The 15,524-nt window shown below is 51.5% G+C and overlaps 1 protein-coding gene across 3 annotated transcripts in view; it reads right to left on the bottom strand.

The window, feature by feature from the left end:
- Positions 1-241: 241 nt before the first annotated feature.
- The window catches only part of TLDC2 (TBC/LysM-associated domain containing 2), a 17,505-nt gene continuing 2,222 nt past the window's right edge, over positions 242-15,524 (bottom strand). Inside the window, exons 2-7 of one of the 3 annotated variants that reach the window (XM_017859096.1) lie at positions 14,024-14,105; positions 12,091-12,246; positions 10,959-11,123; positions 9,466-9,561; positions 3,895-3,968; positions 242-1,404 (exon numbers count right to left, since the gene is read on the bottom strand). In XM_017859096.1, the coding sequence (XP_017714585.1) occupies positions 1,269-1,404; positions 3,895-3,968; positions 9,466-9,561; positions 10,959-11,123; positions 12,091-12,246; positions 14,024-14,105 (709 nt within the window). In that variant the 3' untranslated portion in view covers positions 242-1,268. Of the gene's footprint in view, positions 1,405-3,894; positions 3,969-9,465; positions 9,562-10,958; positions 11,124-12,090; positions 12,247-14,023; positions 14,138-15,524 lie in introns of all 3 variants that reach the window. The other 2 variants (XM_017859098.1, XM_017859097.1) reach the window with 2 other exon arrangements.

The following is a 15,524-nucleotide window of genomic DNA, read 5'->3' as shown; positions in this document are numbered from 1 at the left end:
AGCAGGTTGGGAGGCCGAGGTGGGTGGATCACTTGAGGTAAAGAGTTCAAGACCAGCCTGGCCAACATGGTGAAACCCAGTCTCTGCTGAAAATACAGAAATTAGCCAGGCGAAATTGTGGTGGTGTGTGCTTGTAATCCCAGCTACTCGGGAGGCCGAGGCAAGAGAATCACTTGAACCCGGGAGGCGGAGTGTGCAGTAAGCCAAGATCACTACTGCACTCCAGCCTGGGGGTCAAGAACGAAACTCTGTCTCAAACGAAAAAAAAAAAAAGAAGGAAAGAAACATCTTCGCTATTTGTATAAAAATGGAAATTTTAACAGCTTAGCCTCTAGAGAGTTACTGAACGTGGTTACCCTGGGAATGTAAATAGAACTGCAAATTAAAATGGCCACTTCAACTGGATAAGGGAAACAGCTGCAATAAAGCTTCGTGAATGTATCTCCATCTTGAAAGTTGTGTTCTACAAAGTTTTCGACTTATTTGTCTGAATATACATATTACTCATTTGTTCCTTTCATATCTTCATCATGAAATTAAATAGCAGATTCACAAGAACCTGGCACTGGTGGCAGACAAAAGGGCCTCAACGTTCTGCAGCAGGCCAGAGGATGAATGATGCTGCTAGAGTCTTTATTAGTTCCAGTGCTCAAGCCCAGGTTTCTAAGGTTTGACAATATTCTGTAAATCATTTCCACACATACAGAGTAGAGTCCCGTTTTTGTAAGAATACACACACACACATATTCATGGAACATTGTCTGGAAGGATATACATGAAAATGTTAGAGTTGAGGGGGTTGAATTTTAGGCAATTTTCATTTTTTTAATGCCTTCTAGTTTTTCTACTATAAACATGAATTCGTTGTAGAACCTCTAAAATGATAATGTTCATGAGGTTGGTTTTCCTCGTTCAGTAGCTGGTGGGGAACAGCATAGTGAAAAATCTTCCCTTTGCCAGGAGGCAGGCACTAGCATGGGAAGGGATGTGGATTTTTCTTAGTTTTCTAAGATCCTGTTAGCTTAGGGTCTCAGTGCTGCTTGGGTAAGGTGTAAGCATCTTTTAATCCTTCAGAGTCACCTTTGCAAAAGAGCAGTGCCTGCCCCCACCCGTATCTTGGGTCCCCAGGCCACAAGGAGGCTGGCCAGCAGCCTCAGCCAACTCTAGGGCCCTTCAGCATCTGTATTTCGAACAGCACGGGCTGCCGTGTGTCAGGAAGGCCTGGGTGGCATCGTGAGCAGGGCTGAGTACCTGTTGCCGCAGGGCCATCAGCTGAGAAGCCAGGCCTCCAGCTCCTGGACACAGAACTGTTCCCGCCGGGCCAGCACCTCGTTGTTGAAGGTTGCGCAAGGGGAGCTTCCCCCGTGAAACAAGTCTCCATCCAACCACAGCCCAAACCGGCCACTAGAGAGAAGAGGACAGTCTTGGTGCAGCTCACTCCTGCATGCTGAAACCCTCAGGCTCTGCCACTGATTGGCCATGCCAGGATGGCAGCCCAGTTTCACCTGTCTTACCTCCCCTTAAAGAAATTTATACTGAATTATTGGGGACTCAGCACATTGTTCCCCATGGGGTTGAGAGTATTTTTTTGTTTGTTTGTTTATTTATTTATTGAGATAGAGTCTTGCTTTGTCACCCAGGCTGGAGTGCAGTGGCACGACCTTGGCTCACCACAACCTCTACCTCCCGGGTTCAAGCAATTCTCCTACCTCAGCCTCCCGAGTAACTGGGATTACAGGCCACCCACCACTATACCTGGTTAATTTTTGTATGTTTAGTAGAGATGGGGTTTTGCTATGTTGGCCAGGCTGGTCTCGAACTCCTGACCTCAAGCGATCTGCCTGCCTTGGCCTCCCAAAGTGCTGGGATTACAGGCGTGAGCCACCACGCCCGACTAAGAGTATTTTTTGAACAGTTCAGTATTTTAATAAGTATATACAGTGGCGCAACTGTCACCACAGCCCACAGAACATTTGGAAGGCCGGGCGCGGTGGCTCAAGCCGGTAATCCCAGCACTTTGGGAGGCCGAGACGGGCGGATCACGAGGTCAGGAGATCGAGACCATCCTGGCTAACACGGTGAAACCCCGTCTCTACTAAAAAGTACAAAAAACTAGCCGGGCGAGGTGGCGGGCGCCTGTAGTCCCAGCTACTCGGGAGGCTGAGGCAGGAGAATGGCGTAAACCCAGGAGGCGGAGCTTGCAGTGAGCTGAGATCTGGCCACTGCGCTCCAGCCTGGGTGACAGAGCGAGACTCTGTCTCAAAAAAAAAAAAAAAAAATTTGGGGCATTTTTAAAATGGCAATTTTTATTTTTTTTTTTTTTTTTTTATTTTTATTGTTTTTTTTTTTTTTTTTTTTTTTTTTTTTTTTTTTTTTTTTTTTTTTTTTCTTTTTTTTTTTTTTTTTGAGATGGAGTCTCACTCTGTTGCCCAGGAGTGCAATGCGTGATCTCGGCTCACTGCAACCTCCACCTTCCAGGTTGAAGCAATTCTCCCACCTCAGCCTCCCGAGTAGCTGGGACTACAGATGCCTGCCACCATGCCCAGCTAATTTTTGTATTTTTTAGTAGAGACAGGGTTTCACCACATTGGCCAGAGTGCTCTCGAACTCCTGACCTCAAGTAATCTTGCCCATCTCATGCCAAAGTGCTGGAATTACAGGCATGAGCCACCGCACCCAGCCAAGATGGCAATTTTTTTTTTTTTTCGGTAGGTGTCTTGCTCTGTTGCCCAGGCTGAAGTGCAGTGGTGCGATCTTGGCTCACTGCAAGCTCCGCCTCCCGGGTTCACGCCATTCTCCTGCCTCAGCCTCCCAAGTAGCTGGGACTACAGGCGCCAGCCACCACGCTTGGCTAATTTTTTGTATTTTTAGTAGAGGTGGGGTTTCATCGTGGTAGCCAGGCTGGCCTCAATATCCGGACTTCATGATCCGCCCACCTCGGCCTCCCAAAGTGCTGGGATTACAGGCATGAGCCTGGCCCAAGATGGCAGTTCTTAATACAAAAATTAGCCGAGCGTGGTGGCGAGCACCTGTAGTCCCAGCTACTCCAGAGGCTGAGGCAGGAGAATCACTTGAACCTGGGAGGGGGAAGTTGCGGTGAGCTGAGATCACACCACTGCACTCCAGCCTGGGTGACAGAGCGAGACTCTGTCTCAAAAAAAAATAAAAAAATAAAAATTAAAAATGGCAATTCTTTAACCAAAGCTAGTACATCTCGGGGTGCAAACTCTGAGAGCCCAAATACTTCAGAGCATCCATTCTAATCCCCTTATTTGATAGAAAACCTCAGCCGGAGCTAGGAAGTGAATTCCTGCAGATCAGCAATGGCTGATGTGTTCTGTGCCAAGCTGCCCCTCAATGGAGGCTTTTCAGGCAGTTGGGAGAGCAAAGAATTTGCCTGGTACTAATCAAGCAATGTTCTCATCCCTGCCCTCAGGATAAGACGCATGCCCCCTGAATGTAAAGGTCACACCAGGATGAGATCAACTTTTTTTCCCTACCTCTCTCTATCCCCTGTCCTGACCGAGGGAGGCTCCTGCAATGAGTTAATGTCCCCTGCAATTCCTGGGCTGATGGAAAAACGAGGCACACTCATCTCTTGACGCTAGCCTCATCCAACCATGTGGAATTCTATTCCAAAAGTTGCATACATTCAGACTAAACTGTCACCAGCTGTAACACTTCGGTGGGGGCACTCATACATCCTTTCCGCTTAATACTGGCTTAACGTGAGGGTGAGGGGGTTGGCTGGGAGGCTGAGCAATGAAGGGAACAGCCTGAGAGTTCCCACCAGCCTCACCATTGCATCAAGGGCAGCCTAGCCCAGCAGTTCAGCAGAGGGAAAGGGACCAGAACACAGACCACCCCAAGACTCAGGAGGACTGAGACACTCACCTGCCACTGCCCATCATCAGTAAATCCAAGTCTCCCTTCACAAAGAAAGAGTTGCTTCCAGTCCACTTAAAGACCTGGGTGATGGGAAAGGCTCAGGTTACTACGGGAGCGAGTCCCGCCCTTGCAGTTTGACCCCGAACCACTGGGTGGCAATGTTGTGGTGGGAACTGCATCCAGGCCGCAGCCGAGCCACAGGTGGGACTCCGGGTTCAGGGATCTTGGGGTTTCTCTTCTCAGTCTCCTTGGAGTCACCGCCACATGCCCTTTAGTTTGAATTCCTACAGCCTAGAAGCCACCTTGTTCTAGAATAGGACAACAACCTCTGAGGCTTCCTGTTTCCAAAGCTGGAGGGAGGAGGGGAGCAGTCCAGGCCAGGAGTGGGGACTGATACTGCCATTAAGTAACTCATCGTCGCCTCTCACCCGGACAACACCAGTCCGCCTGCGCTTCAGCGCTGCCTCACATCCAGCTCATCAACAAGCCTCGCAGCTCTAGACGTAGCCTGCCTGCCGCCATTTCTATCCTATCCTCTGCCTGGATCACAGCCTCCCAGCTGGTCCCTCTGCCTCCACTGTTTGTACCTGCAGCCATACCCACACTGCAATCTGCGTGATCTGTTCGACGTCCAAATCAGATGTTTCCTCTGCCTAAGTCCTCCAATGGCTTCCCATTGCAGTGGGGATAAAATTAAACTTAACAATGGCCAGAAGTGCAGCCTGGGCCTGGTGCAGTGGCTCATGCCTGTAATCCCAGCAATTTTTTAACTAGCCAGGTGTGATGGTGTGCACCTGTAATCCCAGCTACTCAGTAGGCTGAGGCAGGAGGATCACTTGAGGCCAGGAGTTTCCTTGAGGTCAGGAGTTCTAGACCAACCAGGGCAACAAAGTAAGACCCTCCCCTATCTCTAAAAAAATTTTTTTCTCTTTCTCTCTTTTGATACGGAGTCTCGCTCTGTCACCAGGCTGGAGTGTAGTGGCGCAATCTCGGCTCACTGCAACCTCCGCCTCCAGAGTTCAAACAATTCCCCTCCCTCAGCCTCCCGAGTAGCTGGGACTACAGGCACGTGCCACCACGCCCAGCTAACTTTTTGTATTTTAGTAGAGACGGGTTTCACCATGTCGCCCAGGCTGGTCTCAATCTACTGACCTCATGATCTGCCTGCCTCACCCTCCCAAAGAGCTGGGATTACAGGCGTGAGTCACTGCGCCCGGCCCTAAAAAAATTTTTTTAAACCTAGCTGGTCATGGTGGTGTGCACCTATAGTCCCAGCTATTAGGGAGGCTAAGGTGGAAGGATAACTTCAGCCCAGGAATGGAGGCTACGGTGAGCTATGGTTGCACCTCTGCACTCTAGCAATGGGTAACAGAGCAAGACCCCAACTCTAAAAAACAAAAACAAAAAAAAACTGTCAAAACTTAAAAGTGCAGCCAGCTCTAACCCCTGGTTTTCTCTCTGGCCCCTTCTCCCCCTTATTGACTACACATTAGCTACTCCAGTCTTTCCATCCCTGGAACACCCAAAGCCCGTTCCTGCCCTAGAATCCCTCTGCCCAGAATGCAATTCCCCCGGATCCTCAGAGGGCCCACCTCTCATCCTTCCACCCAAATGTCATCTCAGAGAAATTTCCTGGACCACCCTATCTGAAGCAGCCCTTCCTCCCAGACCCTGTTTTATTTCTCTTTATTTACATTAAAGACGTGAAGTTCCATGTTTGCGGACCAGCTCAGAGGTCAGTGTGGTTGGAGCAGAGTGAGAGAAAGGAAAAGTAGCAAGACATGCCATTCAGGGAGAGGCCAGAAGGCGTAGGGACGTAGATCATTGGACACACTTTGGCTCTTCCCCAAGTGAAAGAGGAAGCCAAGGAGTGACATGCTGTGAGTTCTAGCTTCCCCCCACCTTTTTTTAAATTTGTGTTAAGACAGAGTCTCACTCTGTCACCCTGGCTGGAGTGCAGTGGCACGATCTCAACTCACTGCAACCTCTGCCTCCTCCAGGTTCAAGAGATTCTCATGCCTCAGCCTACCGAGTAGCTGGGATTACAGGCGCATACTACCACGCCTGGCTAATTTTTGTGTTTTTAGTAGAGATGGGGTTTCACCATGTTGGCCAGATGGGTCTCAAACTCCTGACCGCAAGTGATCCACCCACCTCGGCCTCCCAAAGTGCTGGGATTACAGGCATGAGCCACTGCGTCCTGCCCTGGCTTACCTTTTGAAAGGATTGCTCCAGCTACTGTGCTGACTGAAGTGGAGGCAGTGAGAGACCTTTTAGGAGGCAATAGCAGGGACACACAAGTAATGATGGTGGCTTGAACCAAGATGGCAGCAAAGGACATGGCAGTGGTGGATCCCGAATATAGAGAGAAAGCAGAGCTATCAGAATTCGCTGACAGCTCAGATGTGAAGTTGTGAAAGACAAGAGTTAAGGAGGACTTCAAGACTTTCTATCTCAGCAGCAGGAGAGGGAGATGCCATTCACTTTGATGGGGGAAGATAGCAGGAGGAAGAGGCTTTGTGCGGGAAAGCCAGGAGCTCTGTTTGGGACATGATAAGCTGGAAATGCTATGTTTGGGGCCAGATGCAGCGCTCATACCTGTAATACCAGCACTTTGGGAGGTGGAAGCAGGCATATCACTTGAGCTCAGGAATTCAAAACCAGCCTGGGCAACATGGTGAAACCCCGTCTCTACAAAATTACAAAAATGAGCCAGGCATGGTGGCATGTGCCCATAGTCCCAGCTACTTGGGAGGCTGAGGCAGGAGGATCAGTTGAGCCCAGGAGGTGGAGGCTGTGGTGAGCTGAGATGGCGCCACTGTACTCCAGCCTGGGTGACAGAGTGAGACTCTGTCTCAGAAAAAAAAGAGAAAAGAAATGCCATGTTTGAGATGCAAAGAGAGATGATGGACAGTTGTTGGATATATGTGAGATTGGAGTCCAGGGAAGAGGCCATTAGTATACAGGCAGCATGAAGAGCTGTGGGAATGGATGAAACCACAGAATAAATGAGGGTCGCTAGAGAAGAGATGAGAACCAACACCTGAGCTCTGATGTTGAAAGGCTGGGAAGATGAGGAGGAACCAGCAAAAGATTCTACTAGGAGCTGTCAGTGCAATGGAAGGAAAATTCTAGAACTTTAGAACTAAGACTTAAGTTCAGGAAGGCAAGTGGTGATGAGTAGTACCAGCACTGGCTCACTATGCCTCCCTCACCCTTTCCTGGATCCTGGGAAGCTTGATGGAGCCCCTCCAGCTGATGGCAGCAATGCAATAGATATGGTGTATTTTGCCTTTAGCAAAGCAGTCCGTAGCTCCTTGTGAACTCCCTGTCATGAGACCAGATGACTGTGTGATTGGATGTGTCTGAAGGAATCTTAGTCTGTGCATTGGAGAGATCTCTAATAGCAAAATACCTGGAACGACTTCATCCATTGAACAATTAAAAAAAAATTTTTTTTCAAGAGACAGCATCTCACTCTGTTGCCCAGGCTGGTCTTGAACTCCTGAGCTCAAGCAATCCTCCCACCTCAGTCCCGAAAAATGCTGGGATTACAGGTGTGAGCCGGCCACTGCACCTGGCCATTTTTTGTTTTGTTTTTGTTTTTTCCTTTTTGTGGAAAATAGCATCTTGCTCTGTTGCCCAGGCTGGTCTTGAACTCCTGGGCTCAAGCGATCCTCCTGCCTCTGCCTCCCTAAGAGTGCTGGGATTATAGGCATGAGTCACAGCGCTTGGCCTGGCCATTTTTACTAGTAGTAAAAATAGTCTGCTCTGTGCCAAGCAGGTACTGCTCAGTGGCTTTAGTGGATAAATAACCCAGAGGCAGGAAATCTTTGGATGGAAGACGTTTGGGACTATTATTCTCACCCAGCTCCTGGGCAGGTCGAGCCACCTGACTATACCAGTCATCTTGTGCCTTTCACTCTCCCACTCGTCATTAATTAGAAACTTGAGCTCTGACTCACCACCCCCAACCCTTCACAGCTCTCTGGTAAACTTCACTATCCACGTGGACCTGTCCAGGCCCTGCCCTAGAATGGGTTTCTGCTGCTGTCTTCCATGGTCACATCTGAGAATTTGTCCTCAGCAAGGATGGCAGGTGGCTCTTCCACAGCCTATTTCAAATGTCCCTCTCTCTGTCCACTGTATCCTGTCTTCCAACACATTGTCCAACTGCTGTCACTACTCCAAGCCTTTGACGTCAAGGAGACCTCTCAGGCCGAGCCCACCTTTGCCTTGGTGTCCCGCTGTGCCCCCTGCTTCCCTCCCCTCCTTCTCCAGTCGAGGTTCTGTGGTCCATGTTGTATTGTCACTCCCTTCAACTTTCTTTCCCTCTCTGCTGCTGTTAAACCAGTTGGGCAAAACCTCTAACCCTGGCTGCCCGCTCTCTGCAGTCCACTCTCTGGTGTCCCCTCTCTGCAGGCCTGCGCTGAGCAGCCAATGCTGCTGAAGAAGCAGGCACAGAAGTGGCGGCGCCCTAACCTTACAACCCAAGCTGCCACTCGCACGACCCAGCGGCACTTCTGCTGCTCCGGTGTTCTCCAGCAGGCTTCCCTCCCTTCCCACACCTGTGATGACTGCGATACCCGATCCTTCACCTTCCTCCAGCAATGACCTCACCCCGTATTTCTTTTTTTTTTGGAGACAGGGTCTTGCTGTGTTGCCCAGGCTGGAATGCAGTGGTGCGATCACAGCTCACCACAGCCTCAACCTTCCAGGCTTAAACGATCCTCCCTCATCAGCCTCTCAAGTAGCTGGGACTACAGGTGTGCTCTACCATGTCTGGCTAATTTTTGTATTTTTTGTAGAGATGGGGTCTCACTATGTTGCCCAGGCAGGTCTTGAACTCCTGGACTCAAGCAATCCACCTTCGTTTGGCCTCCCAAAGTAGGATTACAGGCATGAGCCACGGTGCCTGGCCCCCATACTTCCTGAGAAGCCACTGGCTGTGTCCTTCTTCGTCGTCCTGCCACCACGCCCTCAGGTCTGTCTTGTCTTCCCACCCTGTCCCTGGAAAGCATGGTCCTCCCTCCTCTCAGCCAGTCAGCGGTTGCCAGAGACCCACCAAGTATTTTTTTTTTTTTTTTTTTTTGAGACGGAGTCTCGCTCTGTCGCCCAGGCTGGAGTGCAGTGGCGCGATCTCGGCTCACTGCAAGCTCCGCCTCCCCGGTTCATGCCATTCTCCTGCCTCAGCCTCCCGAATAGCTGGGACTACAGGCGCCTGCCACCACACCGGCTAATTTTTTGTATTTTTTAGTAGAGACGGGGTTTCACCATGTTAGCCAGGATGGTCTCGATCTCCCGACCTCGTGATCCGCCCGCCTCAGCCTTCCAAAGTGCTGGGATTACAGGCGTGAGCCACCACGCCCGGCCAGACCCACCAAGTATGTTTTAAATGCAGGACAGACAGGTCAAGGGGGATGCTCTGCCCACCACTGCCCTGCTCATTCCCCCTGTGGAAGGATGGTGGCACACCAGGCAGCCCATCGTGGAGGATGGAGCTGGGGGCCACTGGGACCCCACGAGCTTTGTCTCTCCACACGCCCCACTCCCCCCGTGGAAGGTTGGGAACATCACCTTCAGCTGTGGTGAGAAGGAGAAGAGGAATGTCTCGCCAGTACCATAGAAGCCTTTGCTGAGTTGGATAGCCGAGGAGGAGAAGGCTCCAAATATCTGGAAAGCGGAAGTTGCAGTCTGCAGCTGGAAGGAGCTGGGGGTCCTCTGACGACCCTCATTCTTCAGGTTTAGTAATACAGGCTCATCCTAGAGGTCACCTGGGAAGCTGGGGCAGAGCTGAGGCATGGGGGCTCCACACCCAAGAGGAGGAATCCTTATGCATCCTTTCCCTTAATGCTCCCCAAGGAAGAGGTCCTGCTGGCTTCCTTCTCTGGGCGGTCAGGGCCCTCCTTTTTCTTAAATATACTTACTCTAGGCCAAGTGCGATGGCTCATGCCTGTAATCCCAACACTTTGGGGAGACTGGGGTGGGCTGATCACCTGAGGTCAGGAGTTCAAGGCCAGCCTGGCCAACATAGCGAAATCCTGTCTCTACTTAAACATACAAAAATTAACCAGGCATGGTGGTGGGCACCTGTAATCCCAGCTACTTGGGAGGCTGAGTTAGGAGAATCACTCGAACTCAGGAGGTGGAGGTTGCAGTGAGTTGAGATCACACCACTACACTCCAGTCTGGGTGACAGAGCGAGACTCCATCTTAAAAAAAATATTATATATATATATATATATTCTATGCAAGTAATCACAGAAAAAAGTAGCAGTTATAGACAAGCAAAATAAAAAAAGTAAAGCCATCTCCCAGTCCTCCTCCTTCTTCCCCAAGATAATCACTCTTAATATTTTGGTACGTTTCCTTCTGACATCAGTTTAATGCCAGTGTATATCTTTTTTTTTTTTTTTCCAGACAGGGTCTCACTCTGTCACCCAGGCTGGAGTGCAGTGGTGCAATCATGGCTCACTGCAGCCTCAACCCCTCTACAATGCCCCCAGCTGCAGTTGCTGGGACTATAGGCAAACACCACCACACCTGGCTAATTTTGTTGTTGTTGTTTGTTTTGTTTTGTTTATTTTAGAGACAGGGTCTGGCTATGTTGTCCAGGCTGGTCTTGAACTCCTGGACTGACGCAATCCTCCTGCTTCAGCCTCCCAAAGTGCTGGGATTACAGGTGTGAGCCACCGTGCCCGGCACCCCCCACACTTTCTTCTACTTCTGAGGATGAAGATGCAGTTTTACAGTCAAATGATTATTTGCTTAATTGTCTGACCCTTCCCCTATTAGACCATTAGCTCCAAGAGAGCTGGGGCTGCTTCTGGGTTGATCTGCTCTATCCCACCTCTCACCTGGAACACAGAAGGCGCCCCATGTAGATGTGTTGAACGCATAAATGGGGGAATGGCTCTGAGTGAACAGGTCTCATTGCCATCATCAGTGTCCATTATAGGTGACTTAGTCTTTCACTCTGCCTGCTCGTCCCTGAGCTGCGTTGGGTCGGGACCCACGGGTACCTGGTGGGGTGCCCCCAGAGCCTCGGGTGGCACCCCTGCCCAGCTCACCTGCCCGTCCTGGTCCCTGAGCGCCAGCAGCACTGGCCCGCTGCAGCCCTCCATCTGCCGGTACAGGCTCTGCAGGCTGAAACCGTCCCTCGACGTACAGAAGACCAGACTCCAGGGATGGCCGGTGACTCTTGGTGGGAAGTGAAAGCTGAGCTGGGGACAGGGCTGGAGGTGAATGGAGGAGTTCTTGCTCCCTCCTGCCATATCCTGGGGATGGGCTTGGACAGCCACCATGCATCCAGCCCAGTGCTTTACAGGCGATAGAGCAGTTTGCTGTTTCTAGGGACTTTCATGCCATTAGCAATAGCCCTCAGAGATAAGGGTTATTATTCCCATGTTACAGATGAGGAAACTGAGGCTCAGGGAGGTGGAACAACTAGCCCAAAGCTCACATGGGTAGTGAATGGCAGAGCCAGGATTTGAACCCGGGTCAGGACTCTCGGGACTGTTTCTGCTCAGTCACCCTGGCCCCCAGAGGCCAGAGAATAGGAAAGATGCTGAACCCCTCTGCCTGATCCATCGTCTCATCCACCCACCCCTTTCCAACTTTGGCCTCAGTTCCCAAGGGCTGCTTCTATGTAGGAATTAGTCTCTTTCCTTTTTTCCCTTTCAGACAGAGTCTCACTCTGTCACCCAGGCCAGAGTAGAGCAACACAATCTCAGCTCACTGCAACCTTCGCCTCCTGGGTCCAAGCAAATCTCGTGCCTCAGCCTCCCGAGTAGCTGGGACTACAGGTGCACACCACCACACCCAGCTAATTTTTGTAGTTTTAGTAGAGACAGGATTTTGCCATGTTGGCCAGGCTGGTCTCCAACTCCTGGCCTCAAGCAATCCCCCTGCCTTGGCCTCCCAAAGTGCTGGGATTACAGGCATGAGCCACCGCGCCTGTCCTAGCCTCTTTCTTTACCTCCTTAACCTCTTGGCCCAGTGTAGAGGGAGGTGCTAGCAACACTGGATGATTTTACAAGAAAGGAAGCAAAGCCCCGAGAGAAGAAGCAATTTGCCAGAAGTAATGCATGATGAGAACAGAGCAAGGATGACTCTAGGTGCCTCTGGTGTGGCTGGTATAGGGCAGGAGGGTGAGACTCAGGTTTAGGGCTGAAATTCTTGTGCCATGGGCAGTGTCCGGACCTGCCTAATATCTGAGGCACTCAAAACTTGGCTGGCTTCTGTCAGCTGGGGCACCATGGGATCCTCAGGAGCAGCAGCTGGGTCTGGAGCTGCCTCCTCCTCCTCTTCCTCTTCGTTACCCTCCTCCCCAGACAGGGTGTCCTCCACCTGGGTGGGCTGCGAAAACATAAAGAGGCCTGGTGGGTCCAGGGACAGGAGGTCCCAGCTTCTACCATCTCCTGAGCCCAGGAGCCCCCTCGGGCCACCTCATCACTCCCTGCCCATGTGCCTGTAACCCCCAGCCCAGCCCAGGGTAGTTGGGGGTTTCCACGACAGACAGGATGCTGCCCCTGCTGCCAGCCTGCTTCCTCCCTGGTCCCTGCCGGCTCAGGGCTGGAGCACAGTCCCCCCGACCCCCGCCAGCACCCCACAAGGCTCAGATGGGGCCGTAGGCCCTGCGGTTTGTCGGCCTGTTTGCCCTGGATCCTGGGTGGGTGGCAGGGATCAAGTTCTAAGCTTGGGAGCAGAGGAGAAGGCAGATGGTGGCCCAGCCCTGGAAGCTTCAATTGTGTGTGTTTGTACATTGAATAATGAAAACAACAGAAAGTCCAGCCTCACCCAGGCCTGTGTTCAGTGTGTTCAGTGTGCTCAGTGTGTTCAGTGTGTTCAGTGTGCTCAGTGTGCTCAGTGTGCTCAGTGTGCTCAGTGTGTTCAGTGTGTTCAGTGTGCGCTGTCTGTGATCTCTGTGTATTTCTTCTTCACCTTTTTTTTTTTTTTTTTTGAGACAGGATCTTGCTCTGTCACCCAGGCGGGAGTTCAGTGGTGCAATCTTGGCTCACTGTGACCTCCGGTTCCCAGGTTCAAGCAATTTTCTTGTCGCAGCCTCCCAAGTAGCTGGGACTACAGATGCCCACCAACATGCCTGTTTCCTCATGTTGGCCAGGCTGGTCTCAAACTCCTGACCCCAGGTGATCCGCCTGGCTCGGCCTCCCAAAGTGCTGGGATTACAGGCGTGAGCCACCACGCCCGGCTTATTTATCAGCATTTTCCAAAGGAAGAAAATGAAGCCCAAAGGTTTCCCCATGAAGCCCGTGAAATGATGCACGCAGTCATATGTGAGATCATATATGTAAGTTCATGTAAAATGTGTTTGTCTATGTGAATTGTGTGTTGGCTTGGAATAGAGTTGTGTAGGCACATCAATGTGAGGAGGTAGTGAGTGTAAATTTGTGTATTTATATATCAATGTGTTTGTGTGAGTTGAGATGGTGTAAATATGTACATCCATCAGGGGCATCATTATTCACTCACTCATTCATTCAATTGAGCTTCCACTCTGTACCAGAGTGTGTGTGAGTGTGTGCGTGTTTAGTGTGTGTGTTTGAATGTGTATATGTCTGTATGTGTGTTTGCGTGTGTGAGTGCATTTGAGTATGTGTGTGTGTATTTGAGTGCGTGTGTGTGTCCGAGTGTGTGAGTGCATTTGAGTATGTTTGAGTGTGTGTGTTTGCATGTGTATGTGTGTGAGTGTGTATATGTATGTGTGCACGTGCCTCCACACAATGACCTTGAAGGCTTTTCCCAGGAAGAAGAGACCTCTCAGGGGCTGAGAGATGGACAGGACCCCCTCTCCTGCCCCTCTCTGTTCTCCAGGCTCAGGCCTGAGGCAGGGTCTAGCTGTGTGTGGCTCTGAACAGAGCTCCATCCAGCACCCACTCCAGGGAGGAAGGGACAGAGACATCGGTCTGTCCTCCTTGAGGACCTTGGAGGAGGGGGGTTAAGACCCCACGTTCCTGAGTCAGTCCTTGCTCCAAACCACAGGCCTGCCAGGGAGGGACTGGAGAGGGGAACAAGTCACCACCCGCATCCAACCCTAGCCCAGGCCCCAGCCTGCTAGAGACCTCACCTCCTTCCACCTCCTAACCTGCACCACAGCCGGAGCTGGAACCCTTACCAGCCGAGTGTAACGCCAGCGGAGGCCTCTCATTCTCCTGTCCCTGCCCAGCCGGCCGTGGGCAGTGAGTGAATCCTCAGCCCTGCCCAGGAAGGAAGCGCTGATAGGTGAGGCCTAGAGATGAGAGGGAGAGGCCTGGGACACACCCAGCCAGCTCCATGTCCACCCCAGCTGCCCTTTGCTCCCCCTCACCTGCCACTCCCAGGCCGAGCTGCTGCTGGGTGGGTCTGTGAGCAACTCGGCATTCAAGGCCTCACTGCAGTTAGCATCTAACATGGATTAACCGTACACCATAAATTCTAGTTGCAATTCCTTTCCACCTGCTTGCCCTTCTGGCAGCCTGGCCTGGGGACTGTGGGCCGTTGGCCAGATGACTAAGGCCCAGGCTGGAGGTCTGGGGCCTCTAGTTCGCCGTATGACGTTGCATAAGCCCATTTGAACTTCTGAGCCTCAGTTTTACCACACGTAACATGTTTTTTTTGTTGTTGTTTGTTTTGTTTTTTGTTTTTTTTTTGAGATGGAGTCTCGCTCTGTCGCCCAGGCTGGAGTGCAGTGGCCGGATCTCAGCTCACTGCAAGCTCCCGCCTCTCCTGCCTCAGCCTCCGCAGTAGCTGGGACTACAGGCGCCCGGCTAGATTTTTATATTTTTTTAGTAGAGACGGGGTTTCACTGTGTTAACCAGGATGGTCTCGATCTCCTGACCTCGTGATCCGCCCGTCTCGGCCTCCCAAAGTGCTGGGATTACAGACTTGAGCCACCGCGCCCGGCCCACACGTAACATGTTGAACCAGATAATCTCAGAAGCCTTTGCGGGACTGACAGGCTGCCATTCACTTCCCTCTCCAAGCCGATGAGTATGTTAGAACGGAAGCTAGAAGGGGGCATGCCTAGACCAAAAGAACAATCTGGCTGTGTGCGGCGGCTCATGCCGGTAGGCTGAGGGAGGTGGATAACTCGAGTCCAGGAATTTGAGACCAGCCTGGGCAACATGGTGAAACCCTGTCTCTACAAAAAAAAACAAAACAAAAATTAACTGGCCGTGGTGTCGTGTGCCTTAATCCCAGCTCCTCGGAAGACTGAGGTGAGTGGCCGGGCGCGGTGGCTCAGGCCTGTAATCCCAGCACTTTGGGAGGCCGAGAGGGGCGGATCACGAGGTCAGGAGATCGAGACCATCCTGGCTAACACGGTGAAACCCCGTCTCTACTGAAAAATACAAAAAAAACTAGCCGGGCGAGGTGGCGGGCGCCTGTAGTCCCAGCTACTCGGGAGGCTGAGGCAGGAGAATGGCATAAACCCGGGAGGCGGAGCTTGCAGTGAGCTGAGATCCAGCCACTGCACTCCAGCCTGGGCGACAGAGCGAGACTCCGTCTCAAAAAAAAAAAAAAAAAAAAAAAAAGACTGAGGTGGAAGGATCACCTGAGCCTGAGAGGAGGAGGCTGCAGGGAGCCGAGATTGCGCCACTGCACTCCAGCCTGGGCGACAGAGTGAGGCCCTGTCTCAA

Source organism: Rhinopithecus bieti, unplaced genomic scaffold (assembly GCF_001698545.2).
Source record: "Rhinopithecus bieti isolate Rb0 unplaced genomic scaffold, ASM169854v2 scaffold_38981, whole genome shotgun sequence".
Lineage (NCBI taxonomy): Eukaryota > Metazoa > Chordata > Mammalia > Primates > Cercopithecidae > Rhinopithecus > Rhinopithecus bieti.
This window is presented reverse-complemented; position numbering and strand designations above follow the sequence as displayed.